Source organism: Acartia tonsa, chromosome 3, assembly GCF_053477335.1.
Source record: "Acartia tonsa isolate MP-2025a chromosome 3, ASM5347733v1, whole genome shotgun sequence".
Classification (NCBI taxonomy): Eukaryota; Metazoa; Arthropoda; class Copepoda; order Calanoida; family Acartiidae; genus Acartia; species Acartia tonsa.
Window position 1 is genome coordinate 32,794,998 of NC_137262.1, and position 20,288 is coordinate 32,815,285.

Sequence of the window (20,288 nt, forward strand, 5' to 3'; positions counted from 1 at the left end):
TTTTATTGCTTACATAGAAAAAATTGTCAGCGAAAATTTGCAATATCCTCGAGGTTGGAAAAAGCCATTTTTTGCAACTTTTCTACCACTAGATCTTTATTCTGCATACTTTGAACTTAAGTAAATTATACAAAAGCTATGAAAATTCTAACTAAGGCTACTATGTCAGATGTATGACATTAATGGTGAGAGTAGGTGGGGTATGTCTTTGCCCAATGCAGCGTAACTCATTACCATGCACAGTTAGGACTTCGAGACAAGAAAACGTGCAATCAAAGGGATGGTAGTCTGCAATAGTCGGGAAGTTAGTGTAATTTCTAGGAACTTTTTAAGACTATTACACAACCAATAGCGTCCGAAATCTTTGCTTTAATGGTTAAATCTTTAAATCTCGTTAAAAATAACAACACAAGTAGTAAAATATAAAACTTTATTATACATAAAATTTAAATAATAAAATTACTACTGATAAAGGCATAAAACAAAATCTTGGGTAGGAGGGCTTGGTCTTGCTTTTCTTTTTTCCTGAGTTTTGAATAAACACGTCCTTGATATTCTTGACGGTTAAAACCTAAAATAAAATTAGAACTTTTGCATGTTTAGATCATTCAACTTCAAGGTACAGAAATATTTAAACAAATCTTTTAAAGAATATAAAATACTACAACAAGGATGACAACATCCATAAGAGCAAAGTACAAATAACATTGTAAAAGCTATAAAATAAGTCAAGTATCAAGACTATCCCTGCCCTCCCCATTTATTGATAAGTACTCACTTTGTCAGGTATTACTCTTGTGAAGAATAGTTGGTTAAACTTGGTAAGGAATCTCGAGACTCTGGGGTAGCAGATCTACCACTTCAGCAGATCCTGGGCTTCAAGGGAGGCAAAACTCTAATGCTTTGTTGAGGTCAACATCTAAGGCATCACATCCTGCAGCTAATAGGCAGGTGGAAAACTAGCGGAGTTTATGAGATCAACACGCTTCCTGTAACAGTAACATCGGGTTAGATGTAGTCCACTATATCCTACAGGTAAGTCTATCCGTCGGTCTGTCTCTCCTCTAGGCTACAGCACTCCTCTCTCTTTAACATCAATTGGTATAGTCCAGATCTCTCTATCCTTCAAGTCTGTCTGTCAGTTAAACCATTATAAATAACTACCTGAAAGTTCCATTTTCTTTTAGGCTTGTTAGAACCAATCGAATGATGTACAGGGAAGGGAAAGATCTTGACACTAAATATATTACAATTTTAATTATACATAAAGATACATATTTAAGTCCCAACAGCAGGGATTACAAGGGATAAGACACGTGTATTTTAAGCGTGCTTATATACAGGGATTGCATGGGTTAAGACAATTGCAATCAAAAAATTATAAACATTTACCTTGTGTCCATATCAGGGATCACAAGGGATAAGACAATAAATAATAAAAAAGGCAAGTAAATTCAATATAATAAATTACTTCCTTAGATATAGATTAATTTTCGCCAGTAAACATGGGTTGGTTTTAGGCTATTTTAATCATAATAAGTTACAAATAATAAATTAAATAACTTCACTTAAAACTCCCTTTTGGAGCACAGCTAGGAACAAATATATATAATAGTATGGTAGTACCTTCTCTCTCACAATAAAATAATGACTGATAGATTTGCTCCAATTACCGCTGCTTTTATACCCGTCTACTTTTGGCGCGAATTTATTTTGTACGCTAAACTGGTTTTTTCCTCCCGTACCTTTCTTCATCAGGGAACAAAGGACGGGTAAATCCATACTTTATTTTCGTCTTTTTAAGTATATTTTCACAATGGATTTAGATTATACATTTAGATTTTACACTCCCGGCAAGAAAGGGTTCATTGTGAAAATGTACACAACGCACATTTAGCCAGTGATCCCAGTTTATTCACTTTTACGCAACTTATGAATTGCATTTCATGTTTCTTAGCCGCTTCACAGGATCTACTCAGTCTAGGTGGAAAATACATCTTCTCCTCTAGTCTCAAGGGCGCCAGCGTCCGGACGGACCTAGTTGTTGTGCGAAACTTATTTTCGCCAGTGTTTTTGTATTCTATATCAGCTGATCTGATGACACCATCTTTGGACTTGTAGGTCTGTACCACTCTACCAATCCGATAAGGGGTCTTTTCTAAAGCTGCATCCTTTCCTCCTTTCTTCATGATTACTATCATTCCAGGGGCGACATCTGGGTTACCTTTGGACCATTTTTGACCACTGGGAATTAGATTGACGATCCATTCTGTGTCCCATACCTTCCAACAAGCATCATACACAGAATTTAGTTGATCTAATAATCTTTGGGGTCGGGCTACCTCAACAAGTCCCTGCGGGGCTCTACTAATATTCCTACCAAGGATTAGTCTGGCAGGGGTTAATAGGTCCAAATTGTTTAGGTCCTGGTATCTTGTCCCTAGTCCTATGGGTAAGGAATTTAGCTCAGCTGATATGTATGCAAAGGCGGTAGCATAGCTAACTATGTCTAGTTTAAGACCTCTGAACATCACATCAAACAGCTTTTGGATCTCCTTGATGGATCTCTCTACTTGTCCCTGGGTTTCATGGGAACCAGTTGGGCAGACAGTGTATTCTATCCCAACTCCATACCTACCATTTATCCCCTTTTCTAGATCAGTAAACGAGATCTTAGCTTTCTTACAAGCAGCTACCAGCTGGCATCCTTGGTCAATTAGCAGCTGTCCAGGGTGCGCAAATCTACTAATGAAGTGTGTATATGCCTGCAGGAATGCTTCTTTATCATATTTCTGCATAATCTCTACCCATACAGCCATAGAAGCTGTGCACTTGAACACAACTCTATAAATTTGAACTACAGCTCTATGGTTGTGCTCACAATGTGCCTCGAATGGTCCAAATAAATCTACCTGGGTAAGGTAGAATGCAGGTGCTGGATACAATCTATTCTCATGGGTTCTACCCATCTCAGCTTGTATCATCCGTGCTTTGTAGCGGTTGCAGTAGTGGCAGGTTTTCCTCACTTCTATAGCTAGGGCTCTCCCATGGAGTATATAAGCTATCTCCAAGCTACGCCGAAGGGTAGCTGCAGCTGTTCCATGATGTGTTAAAGTCTCATGGGAATACCTCATGATACTTCTAGCTACTTGTGATTCTTTGCTAATAACAGGGTTACTGAAAGTTCTGGGTAAGAGATCCATAGCTGCGCCTGCAAGGCTGTCTTCTTTGCTGCAGTCTAACATTCTACCTGTGTAGTAGAATATGTCTCCATCCCAGGCTCCAAGATTTTTCCATTGCTTCTTATCTACTGTTTCCTTCAGCTCTCTTGATGTACGAGAAAATATGTATTGTTTAGCAGCTTTGTTCTCTTCTCCATTTAGGACTGGTACAATGGTGCCATTCACAACAGAGAATCCTTTAGGGTTCTCTGCTCCTTTCTTGTAGGTTTTCCATATTTCTCCACATCTTATCAGGACTTCTAGGGCACGTAGCAGCTTATCCCATGGCTTATCTGATGGGTTTATAATAAATTCATAGATCTGTATAGCGGTGTTAGCTCTCTGGATTGTAGAGTACAGGATCAATCCTCTATTCTCCATATTTATAATCACCACGCAAGCTTCTCTTTTTTCTTCAGCTGCCAGCTTCAGCTCTCTTGGCAGCGGCTTATTCAGCAGCCTACTTAGCGACAGCGGCTTCTTTGGCGGCCTTCTTGGTGGCTTCTTCAGCAGCCTTCTTGACGAGGGCTTCTTCAGCTGCTTTCTTGGCGGCAGCTTCTTTGACGGCCTTCTTAGCGGCTTCTTCAGCAGCCTTCTTAGCGGCAGCTTCTTCAGCAGCCTTCTTGGCAGCAGCTTCTTCAATAGCCTTCTTGACGGTGGCTTCTTCAGCTGCCTTTTTAGCGGCAGCTTCTTCAGTGGCCTTCTTGGCGGCGGCTTCTTCAGTGGCCTTCTTGGCGGCGGCTTCTTCAGCAGCCTTCTTAGCGGCGGCTTCTTCAGCGGCTTTCTTAGCGGTAGCTTCTTTGGTGGCCTTCTTAGCAGCAGCATCTTGGCGGCGGCTTTTTCAGCGACCTTCTTGGCGGCAGCTTCTTCAGCAGCCTTCTTAGCAGCGGCATCTTCAGCGGCCTTCTTGGCAGTTGCTTTTTCAGCAGCCTTCTTGGCAGCTGCTTTTTCAGCAGCCTTCTTAGCAGCAGCTTCTTCAGCAGCCTTCTTAGAGGAAGCTTCTTCAGCAGCTTTCTTGGCAGCTGCTTCTTTAGCAGCCTTCTTAGCAGCGGCTTCTTCAGCAGCCTTCTTAGAGGAAGCTTCTTCAGCAGCTTTCTTGGCAGCTGCTTCTTTAGCAGCCTTCTTAGCAGCGGCTTCTACAGCGGCCTTCTTGGTGGCAGCTTCTTCAGCAGCCTTCTTAGCCACGGCTTCTTCAGCGGCCTTCTTGGCAGCAGCTTCCACAGCAGCCTTCTTGGCAGCTTCTTCAGCAGCCTTCTTTGCAGCGGCTTTTTCAGCGGCCTTCTTAGCAGCAGCTTCCATAGCAGCCTTCTTGGCAGCTGCTTCTTCAGCAGCTTCTTTTTCAGCAACCGCATCTTTAGCAGCCTTTTCTTCAAAAGATGACTTTAAAGTAAAAGAGTCTGGTCCTTTCAAGAAATCACCATCAAACTTAGAAGGGGGAAGATTAATATTACCACTTTTTATATTAGATCCAGCTGGAATGCCTAACAACCTGCGTTTTTCTGCTACGCTTGCAGCAGCTAGCCTGGCAGCTTTATTAAGGTCGTCTGTCACGTCATTCAGTCGCTCTACATGGGTTCGCATCCCACTCTTAGTGGCATTTTTTATTAAATCTTTCAACTCTGCCAATAAATCTCGTCTTTCTCCCTTGCAGGATTCAAGTCTAGCCTCTATATCCATTATCTCTACATGAGAGGTTGCAGGGACACTAGGGATTTGGTCAAAGTTATCAGTGACAATCTCAGCTTCCTCTATAATGCTGTCTGTCTGTCTTTCCACACGCTCCATCTGTATTTCGTCGGCCACAGTTGAAGCAGCGGACACAGGTCTGCTGTTTGGTTGGGTGGGTGAGACACTTTTTCTCTCAGTGAGTTTAGGAAAAGCAGATTTTAAGTATTTCACATACTGTTTTTTTATATTGGACACTCCGTCCAATCCTTCAGGGAAAGCAGCTGCTAAGGAGGGATCTACACAGATCATTACCTCCACGTCCGTCATTAAGTCCTTTGTTCTCTTAGCTTGGTCAATCCGGCTCTCTATCTCATGTATTGGCAAAGTAGCCAAGTCATATCCTTCAAAATCGTCAGTCCAGTCAATCTTCGCTCTAACAACTACTGCAAGGGCAGAGTTCTTGTCTGTCACAGCAGCTGAAGCCATGGCTGTAATGTAGTTTTTGAATATCAGGGATAAAGGGCTCAGATTAGGATTTACAAAGCTTTCACTATTAGTACAAAGGCTCGAACCAGCGCCGTCCTTCTGGTTTGTATGTACGGGATTCGAACCCGCGTCTGTATTGTCGTAAAATACGTCTGATTGTTCGCTCTCTAATGAAGTCAGATTCTCTCCACACGCTCTTAGTATTTGCTGCAAGAGCTATCGTTAGGGGAAGCTGGCTCACAGCTAGCATGGACCTGTGCTAGGACAGCAACAGTGGTGTGGGAGGGGCCTCCTTCTGAGCTTAGGTATCAGGATTTTTGTCCCCGAGTCTGTCTGTCAGTCTGGTTAATTACACTACTCTGTGGTTCAGGTGTGTGTTGGTCTGTTGGTCTGTAAGGGTCAGTCTCAAACTCTCTTTGTAACTCGGTTAAGCACAGGGGTCTTGACTGACAGACATCCTGCTACTTTACTTTGGGTTAAAATAAAGAACACAGGAAAAAAGTTTATTTTTTATATCACTCTCCGGATATACGGTTGTAGGTTCATTAGCCAAACTAGAATGGCTTACCATAAAGCTCACAGTAATCAGCTCGTGTGCTTGAGCGCAGTGGTAGTCTGGAAGGGGGGGAGGTTGGGTTTATCAAGTCCCTTGGGGCCTCGTAGCTATGGCCAACCAATGGCTCTTCAAGTCCGTCCCAGGATAATCCCCTTTTCTCTGGTTTTCTCTTGCTCGTTGTCCGTCCTCTCCGTGAGTAACTCTGGCCACCTCGACTTTTTGTCACTTTTCTTCGTAAAGTATAGACCGAGCGATTTATTTTCAACAGAGATTTATTAACCATTACTTTTAAGTTTCATAGGAAAGTATAAATATTTACTTCCCAAAGTTTGGAAAGTTTTAACTGTAATTTCTAGGAACTTTTTAAGACTATTACACAACCAATAGCGTCCGAAATCTTTGCTTTAATGGTTAAATCTTTAAATCTCGTTAAAAATAACAACACAAGTAGTAAAATATAAAACTTTATTATACATAAAATTTAAATAATAAAATTACTACTGATAAAGGCATAAAACAAAATCTTGGGTAGGAGGGCTTGGTCTTGCTTTTCTTTTTTCCTGAGTTTTGAATAAACACGTCCTTGATATTCTTGACGGTTAAAACCTAAAATAAAATTAGAACTTTTGCATGTTTAGATCATTCAACTTCAAGGTACAGAAATATTTAAACAAATCTTTTAAAGAATATAAAATACTACAACAAGGATGACAACATCCATAAGAGCAAAGTACAAATAACATTGTAAAAGCTATAAAATAAGTCAAGTATCAAGACTATCCCTGCCCTCCCCATTTATTGATAAGTACTCACTTTGTCAGGTATTACTCTTGTGAAGAATAGTTGGTTAAACTTGGTAAGGAATCTCGAGACTCTGGGGTAGCAGATCTACCACTTCAGCAGATCCTGGGCTTCAAGGGAGGCAAAACTCTAATGCTTTGTTGAGGTCAACATCTAAGGCATCACATCCTGCAGCTAATAGGCAGGTGGAAAACTAGCGGAGTTTATGAGATCAACACGCTTCCTGTAACAGTAACATCGGGTTAGATGTAGTCCACTATATCCTACAGGTAAGTCTATCCGTCGGTCTGTCTCTCCTCTAGGCTACAGCACTCCTCTCTCTTTAACATCAATTGGTATAGTCCAGATCTCTCTATCCTTCAAGTCTGTCTGTCAGTTAAACCATTATAAATAACTACCTGAAAGTTCCATTTTCTTTTAGGCTTGTTAGAACCAATCGAATGATGTACAGGGAAGGGAAAGATCTTGACACTAAATATATTACAATTTTAATTATACATAAAGATACATATTTAAGTCCCAACAGCAGGGATTACAAGGGATAAGACACGTGTATTTTAAGCGTGCTTATATACAGGGATTGCATGGGTTAAGACAATTGCAATCAAAAAATTATAAACATTTACCTTGTGTCCATATCAGGGATCACAAGGGATAAGACAATAAATAATAAAAAAGGCAAGTAAATTCAATATAATAAATTACTTCCTTAGATATAGATTAATTTTCGCCAGTAAACATGGGTTGGTTTTAGGCTATTTTAATCATAATAAGTTACAAATAATAAATTAAATAACTTCACTTAAAACTCCCTTTTGGAGCACAGCTAGGAACAAATATATATAATAGTATGGTAGTACCTTCTCTCTCACAATAAAATAATGACTGATAGATTTGCTCCAATTACCGCTGCTTTTATACCCGTCTACTTTTGGCGCGAATTTATTTTGTACGCTAAACTGGTTTTTTCCTCCCGTACCTTTCTTCATCAGGGAACAAAGGACGGGTAAATCCATACTTTATTTTCGTCTTTTTAAGTATATTTTCACAATGGATTTAGATTATACATTTAGATTTTACAGTTAGCGCCTTTGAACCGACTATAAAGGTCTGGCCCTATATTTTTATTACTAGTAATGGTGTTAATAAAATGTGGCTGAGAATTTTCAAAAACCCATTCAGTTAGAATTCTTTCTCAAACCAATTAAAAAGGAAAAAGTCTACTTTATAATTCCAAAAAAATATTTCAAGTAAATAAAAACATTATCAATTTGTCACTTAGTTAGGTGAATCAAGCAAATTTAGCTTGGATAGTTTAAACTTTGAGAAGTTGGGAGGAAAATGAAAATCTGGGAAAAGTTGGTAATTGGAAACAATGTGGAACATAGAAAAAAAGGATGTCCAAAGAATGCAGCGTATATATATAAAAAAGCCCAAAACTATTCCAATGCTAAAATCTAAAAATGAAATAGCCTAAACCAATCCTGACAAGACAAAAAAAACTTTACTACTTTATGTAATAGGAATATGGAAAGCATTAAGATTTCTGTTTGTGCTTTAAGATCTTGCTAACCACTACACCCAGAGTTTTCATTTTAGAAATGCTTCAAAGTGGTCTAGAGATAGTTTTAGACTAATTTTCCTCTCCCCTCTAGATGTTAGGGACGCAAAAGCTTGCTATTTACTTTTGTTGCGCAAATTGTCAACAATATTTGCATTTTTGTATGTATGTCTCCAAATTGCACAACGAAATTGTTGGTCTCTGGGGAAAATCTTATATAATATAAATTATTTTAAAATGATAAATATGGAAATTTTCTTCTATTTTTATACCAAACGGAATTGGAATAATTTAATATTCAAGATTCTAGATATTTAGGCACAAAAATGTTTTTATGTTTTTTTTGTCTAAAATAGATGGACTATAAAGTTTAAATAAAGTCCATAAAGTTTTTATGCAAAAAAAATTACATGCAAAATATTATTTTTCTTCGTTTGGCTTATAATTAATCTACATACTTTAATGCTACCATTCATTTGGTTAATTAACTGAAACTTGGTTATAAAATGAAGAACTACTCCAATTCTTTGCTAAAGTGTTTTTAAGTTACCAAAAAAATTTGTGCTAAATTAACAACTGTTTGTTATCAAGACTTTAAAAATAAAATTTTCTATACTTAGGGTCAAGACGTTGTAAAATTTGGTCTTTTATTATTTTAGGAAAGTAAGATTTTGGTCAAATTGAGCGATCTTTGCTTTGACAATTTTTAATCTTGGCTTTTTAGACTAGAGTCCTTAATTAAACAGACACCTATTGCCAAAGTGAGAAAGTGTAAAATTGCATAAACAGCCCAAAATGAAGCATCGCTTTGCCAATCTGTAAAAGTGCAAAATCTCATAAAGTTAAGGACACTGGATAATGTAAATTTTCCCCCTGAAGATCTCTAAAATGTCTGTACTGATTTCGGTTCCTTACAAACTTCGGAATGGACAAACGCAGGAATGTTTAAACATTAGGTATTCTATACAGGTTAGGTTAGGTTAAGATAAAAACATACAAATAAGCCCCTCAAGGGGTTAGGCATTTTAAAAAGATGGTTTGAAATAGGTGAAGTTAAGTGTCCACTCCGCCATTTGTCACACTTGCGTTTGTCCAAGGACCATTTTATTGACTATAAATCAATTCTGTTTGACTTTTAATTTTAATCTGAACATTTTTCCTTTTTTTTGTTGGCATGTAGAATCCTTTATCCGTGATAACAATCTACATTTTGTAAAACTTTCATTGGCATTGTGTGCATTTAGGCATCTCTATCTATCTATCTAGTGTTGCAAATATTTATCAATCTATCTCTCTCAATAAAGATATACTAATCCATTTACTTATAAGGCAAAAAATCTATCTTTTATTTTATGGTTGCAATATTTATAATAACAATTAACTATTTATTTAACTAATCATGACTACAAATAAATCTATCGAAGATTTTAAAAATTACTGTCCTTTCATTGGTAATTTAGTCTGTGTATTATATTGTATCATTGGTCATTTGAATTGTATTACGTCATGCACTGTAAACAGCTTTAAATCTATCCGTCTAGCTATTCATCTTCTATTTTTCTGCAACCTGTTCATTTATCCAGTTGCTTATCAATGCATTATCTGTATATCTAGCTTAGAATAAATCTATCTATCCTGCTCTAAATGCATTAATTTTATCAGCTATTTTGCTCTTTTTAATGCCTAAATAAAACTTTTTACTGACTTTTGTATGCTTTATCAAATGCATTATATTATATTAGGAAGATAGAACAACGGAAGATGATTTATTTTTCAACCAATTCTGAGAGAGTAAAGCTACACTGTTAAAAATATTTTTTTTTTTAGCATCAGATAATACTATATATTCTTCACATTAATGTATAGTATCAATCCGTAGGTTCTAGGAAAAAAACCTTATTACGATACAAGGAAGATTCCAATACTGTATGGAGTAATACTTAGTGTTCTATGGAGTAACATGTAGTACTAAATAATGTATTTGTCTGTATAGTATTATCCAATACGCTCTTTGGAATAATATTCAATACGGTAGAAGTAAGTTTTTAATACTCTCCTTCGCAATTTTTGATACCCTCTATCATAATTTTTGATACTCTGTAGAGTATGAAACTGTTTTACTTTGTATGAAAGATCAGTTTATAATATATGATTATTATATATACATATACATTTTGTTATATCAACAAACATACCAAGCAGAGCCATAAAACATTAATTTAAATGTAAATTTAGTAAAAAAATGACTTTAAAGATGTTTATGACTAAACATTATCCTTAAAAATAAAAACTATGGTCAGTCATAATTACAAAAATCAAAACTATAAATCTGAGCATAAATGGTAACATTTCATCTTTGTCTAAAACGACCAAGCAGAAACACTTCCATGAGAGGTGTGCACGAATGGTGTCTGTTTCAATTATTCTTTACAGTACAGATTCGTACCCTAGAAGGTATGAATAGTTACTATTTTAATAAATCATTCTCTTGCGTATTGTCTGATACTCTACAGCGTATCAAATAGTACTAAATTAATAAACATTTCTACAGCGTATTTTCCAGTACACTAGAGTGTAACAAATAGTACTATTTTAATAAACATTTCTGTAGCGTATTTTCCAGTACCCTAGAGAGTATCAATCGATACTAAAAAAATGTATGGGTTCTGTATAGTAATAATTATTGTGTTATATAGTATTACATAGTGTTATATATTAATTATATAGTTGTAGCGTACTTACGGTTCCAATACTCTCCAGAGTATCAATTGATACTAAATAAAAAATTATTTTTAACAGTGTATTGACAGATTATGAATATAGGAAGAAAGATTGTGTTTACGTCTTTGTTAACTTCATTACTGACGGTCCTATATAAGGTCTCTAATAACGGAAACTTTGTTTTGAAAAAAAAGTTTTTTTTATAGCAAAATATTAAGGCTATGTGAAATTGGTTAATATGCTATTCAACAGGGATTAATTCTATTATTCTATTAATTTTTCATTTAGATACCTAGAGGATTTTTCAGTATAGCTAAAACCGGTTATATTCCAAAGAATTGGATAAAGAATACATGGATATATTGACACGGGAAAATTTGTCCTCAATTTAGGTTGCTAATATGGACCTCATTTATTGGTTAGTTCGTTCATACACTAGAGTGGAGGGGATGGAGAAGAGGGGGTGGAAGGGAGGTATTGTTAATTTAGTCAGATGAAATTATCACTTTGTTTGAGTACATGAAAATCTTATGCAACATCCAGGTAATTAAAAATGGATTATTACCTGGCAACAAGGAAGACAAGATAAAAAGAGCTGAGAGAGTTTAATTTTAGTTTAAAATTTATTTTTTTTTGGGAGGGGGTGTAAATTCTTTTCTAGGTGCGATTTTTGTTGGGAAGGTTGTGGTACCCTCCCCCAATATATTTGTAAACCTTCCTGGGACCTATGAGGATCTACCCTGAAAAGGAGAACCCGATCGGTTCAGCGGTTAAGGAGATCTTTCGTTACAGACAAACAGACATCCTGTTACTTTATTATAAGGATTACCTGGCAACAAGAAAGACAAGATATGAAGGGCTGAGATATGCTACCCAGGATGCAATTACATGAATAATTGTACACACCAACACAAGGTTTCTTCGTCCAAAAGAATCTGATATGAAACCTAAACAAAAATAGTTATTTATCGCATCGTATTATAGACATATTTACGTGGATATAAAAATGTATAATTATAAGATTAAAGCCCCTAGGACCGAAGGCCCGGACTTACAAAACTAGTATTAGTTTTATGATTTTTATTTTCATTGTCTGCATTACGATGCTAAACATGATTTTTCAGTATGGCTGAGATCCGGTTCTAGTCCAGCAGATATTAATCGATTGTTTATGTTCATTTTAAATAAAAACTAGCGGCTACTCCACCAGAGGCCTCTAGGGGTTCTTGAGAACTGGGGGGGGGGGGGGGGGCTGAAGGAGGTGATTCACTTTCAATTATAGTTTTTTTTAAAATACGGAGTAATATTTTCCAGGGAATATTTCTCTTGGGACGGTGGAGGAACCTTCTCCAAATTAGGCATAAACCTCCACTAGACATATAAAAAGCTTTGCTGTAACGAAGAACCGTGTCAGTACAGAGGTTAGCAAGATTTTTAACTACAGACAGACAATCATCCAGCTACTTTAACCTAAGGATCTACCTATATAATTTTCTACATAAAGTTGTAATTTTTCCAGTATTTAGGGAAACTTTATAATGTCTTTGGTTGATTTTCTGATAATTTCTTAAACTTCCTCGCCCGTCCTAGATGCTAGGAGCGAAGTAAATAATGTTTCTATAAAACGCAATACTAAAATTCATATGTAATTTCTTAATATAGAACATTGAATTATTAACAACTATCCCAATTACATTTATCCTAGAAGGGTATATAAATATTCTTATCTAATTAAGGCGAAGCAAATAATCTTTGATTGCACAACCTTTGTTTGAAGCCTTAATGCAAGCATTAATACAAGTTGCACCTGTTTATGAGTCCAAGCATTCTCAGCCGTTTGCAAGAATGAAAACAAAAGATAGCTTTTCTTCAGATGAATTATCTTAGATTCGTTTTTCAGACATTTTTTTTCTCAACTATGATATCTTCAATCTTAAAAACAGTACAACATTCAAAAGAATGAAAACAAAAGAGTTATTCTTCATAGGAATTATCTGTTTTATGAACATTTATATCTCAACTATGTTATCAAGTATTCATAGGAATATATATCATGATATGTCATGCTTATTGGATATCCAAAATAAATTGACAAATCATAAGATTTTTTAAGCTAAAGCAACAGATCTATATAGTATAGATGTATATACAGATAACTACCTCCCTCCATTTTTCAATCTTTTTCTATTTCGTCTGCTACCAAATTGTTTTCTGCTACTTGGCTGTGTTAATATTCTCAACACCATTGTACTATTTTTTTAAAGGACTGGTTTAACTTGCAAAAAGGCAAGCTGAGACTAAGACTGTAAGACTAACGGCCGATAATCTTTAGAATATATAACTTTATCATATATTAGGTAGGAATATATAAATGTTACTGTGTTACTATGCTAATGTAATGTTGGCAATATCTCTTATCACAGCAATGGCCCATACATTCATCCCTTCTCCCTTTAGAATAGTTATTTATCGCATCGTATTATAGACAGCTTTCCGCAAATAATAAAAGGAAAAATTATATTATTAAAAACAACTTTTTTTAACTAGAATTAATTTTATGATTTTAATGTTTTATTCTCCACACGAAAAATGTGTATTTATTGAAAAAAATATAATTAAGGGATGTAGGTTGTTTGTGGGTGTCCCACTTTTCAATTATAGGATTATGTTTTAATGTTTTATATATCGAACATGTAATGTCAATTTATGTAAGTAGGTCAATTCTATTATGTCGTATTTTAACATTCAAAGTAGCAGAGCTACTTAATAATTATGAACAGTGTATGTCCGTCTGTCCTAAACATTTAGAGAATAGTTATTAATCGCATCGAAAATAGAAAGCTTTCCGCGGATAATAAAATGAAAAATTAACCCTAAGAAGACAAAGATCCTTACCAACAAAACTGGTATTGATTTTATGATTCTTATTTCAATATTCGCGGAAAATTGTTTGTAATATGAAGATATACATAATTTTTCAGTATGGCTGAGAACTGGTTCCAATGATAAACTAACCTGATGTTAATATAGAGAATACAATGCCAAGAAAGTATGTGAAACTCAGGGTTGGAAGCAAAGCTTTTCTATCACACACCTAGAGACAGAAGCTCTTTTTATTTAGTGCCTATAAAAAATGACGTCATACAATACAAATGACCAATGATAAGCCGATGCACAAACTAAATTATCTATGGCAGGTCAGTATACATTTTAATTGACCAAAGTTAAGCCAGTATGACGGTATTTTTAATAGGCACTATAAAACGATTCCTAAAGTTTCGCAACAAATAATATTATTATAGCATTTTCAGAGATTTTAAGGACAAGAAAATGATGACCATCCCAAATTAAGACTAACAAAATTAACCCATCTATAAAACTAAAATCATTGGCGAAGAAGTTTTGACACTGCCGGTTTATATACCCCATCAAGACTTTACAGCCTACAAATGGAAGAACCCGTTTAAAAAACTTTTGGGAGTCAGTATAGTTTACATTACAAGTAATTTGGCTTAAATAAACAAAACAAATCTTCAACTAACATATCGAGTTCCAAAATTGATCTATAGAATAAATCCCCATGTGCTAAAAGAAAATGGACGGGACACAGACCAATAAAGAAAACGTACAGTGTAGCTTCGCTACTCCTGATATATCTTACCAAATTGAATTCTGTAACCACGGTGGTTCTAAACACTGAATCATCAAAAATAAATTCAGTACACTGGGAACCATTCGAACTAAAAACAAGAATAGTTATTATTACCGTATCGTATTATAGACATCTTTCCACGGGTTTTAAAATAAAAATTATACAATGAAAACAAGTTTTTACGCCTCGAGGGGCCGAAGGCTCGGGTTGAAAAAACTGGTATTAATCTTGATTTTTATTTTAATATTCTTGGAAAATTTCTGTAAAACGGTGCTCTACATAATTTTTCAGCATGGCTGAGTACCGTTTGTAATCCAGCGGATATTAATCGGTTTCGAAGCCATACTGGAAAGATCCTATTAAACATTCTTTATAAAAATGTTTTGCCAATATTTCAAATAGATTAGTTTACTATAATAATTGATAAAATCAAGTATAATAGAGAGCAAATGCTCGTAATAAAACTACCTTAAGCAAGTATTATTTGCATCTAATTCTTCATTATCTGCACAACTGAATGTTGGAGGGTAGGCCAAATATATAACTGATATATGTGAAAAAGCAGCCAATATACAACTAAAACAGAAAGAATTAATCATGAATACTGTCATTATTGTTATACAGGGTGCGCCACATAAATCCGGACTTTTTTCAAACGGCCATAGCACCAAAACTACTTGACCAATCATGACGTTTGACCACAATATAAAAAGCTTAGGTAATTACACTTTTGCCCTTAAAAAATTTTGGACGATTGAGAACGTGTTCTACGAGCTGGCAGCGCTTATGTTAAACATGGCAGAATCGAATTGCGCTGATAGTTTACCCTGAATTCTCGACTAGGGCCCACTAAATCTGACCTCAGCCCATCTGTAGGTGAGGTAGAGTTATGCAACTTGCTGGGGATACTGTTAGATACATAAGTAAGACAGTAGAAAAGACTAGAGCTATTTATCTGAAATGGCTTGGCCGTAGTACTCCATCAAAGTGAAACGTGGTAGATTTTGAGATGTCAAAAACGTCAAAAATTGTGAAAATTCGTGAAAATTTCTCAGTTCTCGACTTCAAAGGCCAATTTGTAACCTTAAAACTCGTTTTAGACTATGTGTTGCGATGATAACCCTAGCTTAATCTATATGCCATTTCCAAAAAGGTATTAAACGTTGTTCTAGTTTAATTGTGGCCCAAATGAGAGCCGCCGTGTCGAAGGGTAGCTTGAAAGGTGGGTGAGTTTGGATCCTGCAGTTACTCACGTCCCTAAGAAGATATGGCCTCCCAGCAGCCCCGATCTTCATCTAATTGACTTTTGGGCCTAGAGCGCTACTAAAGCACGAACCAATAGACGCGCCCATACCACAAAGACCTCCCTCATTGCCACTATCAAGGAGAACTTTGCAAGCTTGGACAGGGACATGGTGACCAGGATCTGGGGGCGGTTCAGGGGGCGGGTAGAGGCGTTGATTAAGGCTAATGGCGATTTTGTTGAATAATCTAATCGTCATATACCTAGTTTGCTTCCCAGTTTTTAAAATTCAATAAAATCTTTATAATTGACGATTTTATGTTAATTTGTTTAAAAATAAGAAAAAGTTCGGATTTATGTGGCGCACCCTGTATGTACTTCTCTCCATCTAGTAAATTTCCCACCCCGCCCCCTTGAAGTAGTATAGATAGATAGATAAATCACCTTATTAGAGAGATACACAGGTGGATCCTAGTAAATTTTTCAGCCTCGCCTATTTGAATTAGTATAGATAGAGAGATAGCTTACCTTATTAGAGAGATACACAGTTGGATCCTAGTAAATTTTCCAGCCCCGCCTATTTGAATTAGTATAGATAGAAAGATAGCTTACCTTATTAGAGAGATACACAGTTGGATCCTAGTAAATTTTCCAGCCCCGCCTATTTGAATTAGTATAGATAGATAGATAGCTTACCTTATTAGAGAGATACACAGTTGGATCCTAGTAAATTTTCCAGCCCCGCCTATTTGAATTAGTATAGATAGATAGATAGCTTACCTTATTAGAGAGATACACAGTTGGATCCTAGTAAATTTTCCAGCCTCGCCTATTTGAATTAGTATAGATAGATAGATAGCTTACCTTATTAGAGAGATACACAGTTGGATCCTGGTGAATTTTCCAGCCCCGCCCACTTGAAGTAGTATAGATAGATAGATAACTTACCTTATTAGAGAGATACACAGTTGGATCCTAGTAAATTTTCCAGCCCCGCCCACTTGAAGTAATAATGAATTAAAATTGACAAGCTCTTCAGTTTTGTCACCAACCTTACTCATTTTATCTCATTACTTTCTAGTCTACAGAAATATAATTTAGTTTTATATTTGGGATGGTAAAGGAAGCAATATGGTATGACCAAAAACCAATTTTAAAGATTTTTATTTAAATGAAGTTTTTTTTATCATTTTTAATAATTGGCTCATTAATGAATGTTGTAATAAGGTGGTAAAATGTCGGAGAATACACTTGATATTTATGTGTTTAAAACGATAATTGCCCACTTCACAAATAACTTTTTAAGGTCGACCATTTTTTTAATAGTTCAACCTAAATAAGTACCACCAACAAATAATTACTTTTATAAAATTGGTAAACCTAAAGACTCTGTAGGTTGACCTAAAATTTCAAGAGGTCGACCTATGTCTTTTGTGAACTAGGCTAATGTATTATTCTTTGGAACTACAATTCATAAATTTTTAAATTAAACACGCATTATTTTTGTCATTTTTCTCATTTAAGAGTATGTTTCCGAATTATTAGGAGAAAGAAATTTTTGCCATGTGATAAAAAATTGCCAAAATATTTGGAATACCCATTTCAGCATGAACATTATTACGAAATTATGATAAATAACTAGAAAGAGTTGCTTTCCTAACATCAAATATTTCAATACAAAGCTGAATTAAACTTTTTAAAATCTTTATATTATATGTCCTGAAACGTTATAGGTTTAAATGCAAGAACTTTAATTTAAAGCATAACCAAATATAATTTTATCAATATTAAGATAGTGATAATAATATAATGCTTTATAGTTGTTCAAATTTAAAACTTCATGTTTAATAACATTATAAAAATATTTTGTATAATATGTTTGCATTATAACATATAAATATTCACTATATTAACATGAAGGCTAATATAATTAAACTACTACAATAATATAAATTTTTATATCAACATGCTAAAGAAATATGATGACATTAATTGAATGACAAAAGAGAGATTGAAGGTCGCAAACTCCTGGTGGCTCTAACATTTTAAATGAGCAAATGAAGTTTGTATACAGAATATTATGGATATTATGACAGGTGAAAAATTGTCTTCAATTTAGGTTGCTCTTTCCCTGCCATTTATTTGTCATTTCGTCCATCCAGTACGAGGTGAGGGGGTGGCTTAAAGGGGGACGACGGGTTAACATTTTAGTGTAAGATCCAAGCAGTAATAAATCCATTTAATGAAGTTATTTATCCTCTAAAATTGTTAGAAGGGAGTAATTAGGTGCATTGATACGTGTTTTAAGATATCATTATTTTAAAATATCAGAATGTCCGTGTGTCTTGTGTATTTTTGCGTCTTTTTGTGTGTAGCTGATCTATCTGAACTGATTTGGTTCTCCTTTGCAACGAAGCTTTTGAAATGTCCAAACAAGGTTTAGAGAAGGAGGGTACCAATTCCCACACCCAGAAAAATCACCTATACAAAAATCCCTCCCCCAATAAAGGAGTCTTTTTTTATTCAAAAACTAAATTTAAAAGTAAAGGGTCAGCTCTCTGCCCACCTTTCTTCATTTCCTTAAATGAACCTAGAGGCCTCTTTTGCAGTTCAGGTGAAAAACTAGGTAAACAGGTGAAACACAAATTTACAACATTAAAGTTTCAAAAATATTTAAGTGACTCAACAAGTCCTACCTACAACAGAATATAATGCTTAGAGACAAATTTAATTGGATAAAAATGTATCTACATTCAAAATATACAATTTATTTGTATTTAAATTTATGTATCTAATAGAAGTAAATATAGAGTAATTTCAATTAGTTTTTGTCCATAAATGCTGGAATATATGAGACTATAGGAGACTATAGATGAAAGAATATACAATATTATTCTCACTGGAATATTAAATAACTAGCACCTGTTTATAGATCAAGGCATTACACTTCTACACTTCTCCTTCTGTAAATTTGATACTTGCAATATTTATGATTTAGAAATATTGCAATTAGGGCCCAGAAGCAACAACTTCACATTCATTAAAAATAGAGTAATCAAGAGTGTGTTACTTAATATCCCTAAATGACTTTGGTAATACCTTTTTTTTTGGAAGATTATTGGTTGTACCTCTAGTAATACTTTCTAGAATTATCAAAAATAGGAGATTTCCGCGCCAATAAATGCACTAATATAGATAAATAATTCAGAGAATCCTTTTCGTCTGCTAGCGAATCACTTCCTACTCTTTTGTAGCGACTTGTCTGTGTTAATATTTGCGTCGCTATATGGATGATACCAAAGAACCAACTGAAAGTGGGCTCAGAGTCCACGGGGAGGGGGCATACAATTATTTAACACCTTCCCTATCTATTGTTTTACTTTAATCCGGCTCCAGTTACAGATATTCTTTAAAAAAACAATATCTACTTATAATTCAATCGACTCAGTCTAGATATCTAATTTGTTGTGTCTATTTTAAAGTGTCTTTATATGATATTTTAGCATGATGATTTATCTACAATGCAGTATGAAATTTAGAACAGCTATCTTACAAAACAGCAAGATATATTTTTTAAAGTAATAGGATGTTTATCTGCCCTGTATCTGTACCTTAAAATCTATTTAACCACTGGATTGACATAGTTATCCTTTACAGTGAAGATTCTTTGATGTCTAGGGAAGGGTTTTACCTATTTTTAAGGAAGGTACTTACAACCTCCCGAGATAATCACTGAAATAAAAAATTTCTCTGCCTAATTTTTTATTTTTTCTTCTAAAAACTAATCTGGAAAGTGGAGGGTCACTTCTACTCCCCTTCCCTCAAGTGCCTATAGAGGCCTCTAGGGAAGTTATCGCTAAAAGTTAAAAAGAAAATTATCAACACAAAAATCCGTAGACTATATAAAACAACAGTCGAGTAAATTCTTTGCATTTGCAGCGCCAAGAATTGACTGACGTATATTGCTAGCTGGATGGACGGACAGACAAACCTTGTGAGAATAGATTCAACACTATATCAGTAAAGCCAGTAAAGGTACTCTAAGGAAATTTGGATATTCCTTTAACAAAAAAGTCCATAAATTTTTCTGTAATCAACCAGATCAAAGATCCATTAAATTTATCTTATAAATTGATCTATTCTAATTATTTTAAAAGTTTTTTAGTTTAATATGACAACTCATCAAATAGTAGTACATTTCACTTTAAAATTATTCTTAGAATAAAAAATAATTGGACTAAGAGGAAGATTCCATGAATAGCAGGAATCTAAAAGGATAAGACAATGGACGATAAATTGATGTGGATCTCCAATGATTATGAACAAAATACCCAATCTGTAGATAAAAATTATTGGTTGGAAAGGTTGGACACTACTAG

The 20,288-nt window shown here is 35.0% G+C and overlaps 1 protein-coding gene and 2 long non-coding RNA genes across 3 annotated transcripts in view; all 3 read right to left on the reverse strand.

Moving 5' to 3' along the window:
- The window catches only part of LOC145313941 (solute carrier family 22 member 6-A-like), a 30,804-nt gene extending 13,780 nt beyond the window's left edge, over window positions 1-17,024 (reverse strand). Inside the window, exons 1-5 of the mRNA XM_080153608.1 lie at window positions 16,858-17,024; window positions 15,135-15,242; window positions 14,676-14,754; window positions 14,030-14,108; window positions 11,844-11,961 (exon numbers count right to left, since the gene is read on the reverse strand). Coding sequence (XP_080009734.1) covers window positions 11,844-11,961; window positions 14,030-14,108; window positions 14,676-14,754; window positions 15,135-15,242; window positions 16,858-16,970 — 497 coding nt within the window. The 5' untranslated portion in view covers window positions 16,971-17,024. The remainder of the gene's footprint in view (window positions 1-11,843; window positions 11,962-14,029; window positions 14,109-14,675; window positions 14,755-15,134; window positions 15,243-16,857) is intronic.
- Window positions 417-1,656, reverse strand: LOC145313943 (uncharacterized). The gene is made up of 3 exons (XR_013877577.1): window positions 1,165-1,656; window positions 779-989; window positions 417-571 (listed from the first exon to the last, which is right to left on the reverse strand). It is a non-coding gene; the product is annotated as an uncharacterized LOC145313943 (long non-coding RNA).
- On the reverse strand, window positions 6,383-7,622 carry LOC145313944 (uncharacterized). The gene is made up of 3 exons (XR_013877578.1): window positions 7,131-7,622; window positions 6,745-6,955; window positions 6,383-6,537 (listed from the first exon to the last, which is right to left on the reverse strand). It is a non-coding gene; the product is annotated as an uncharacterized LOC145313944 (long non-coding RNA).
- Window positions 17,025-20,288: the final 3,264 nt, after the last annotated feature.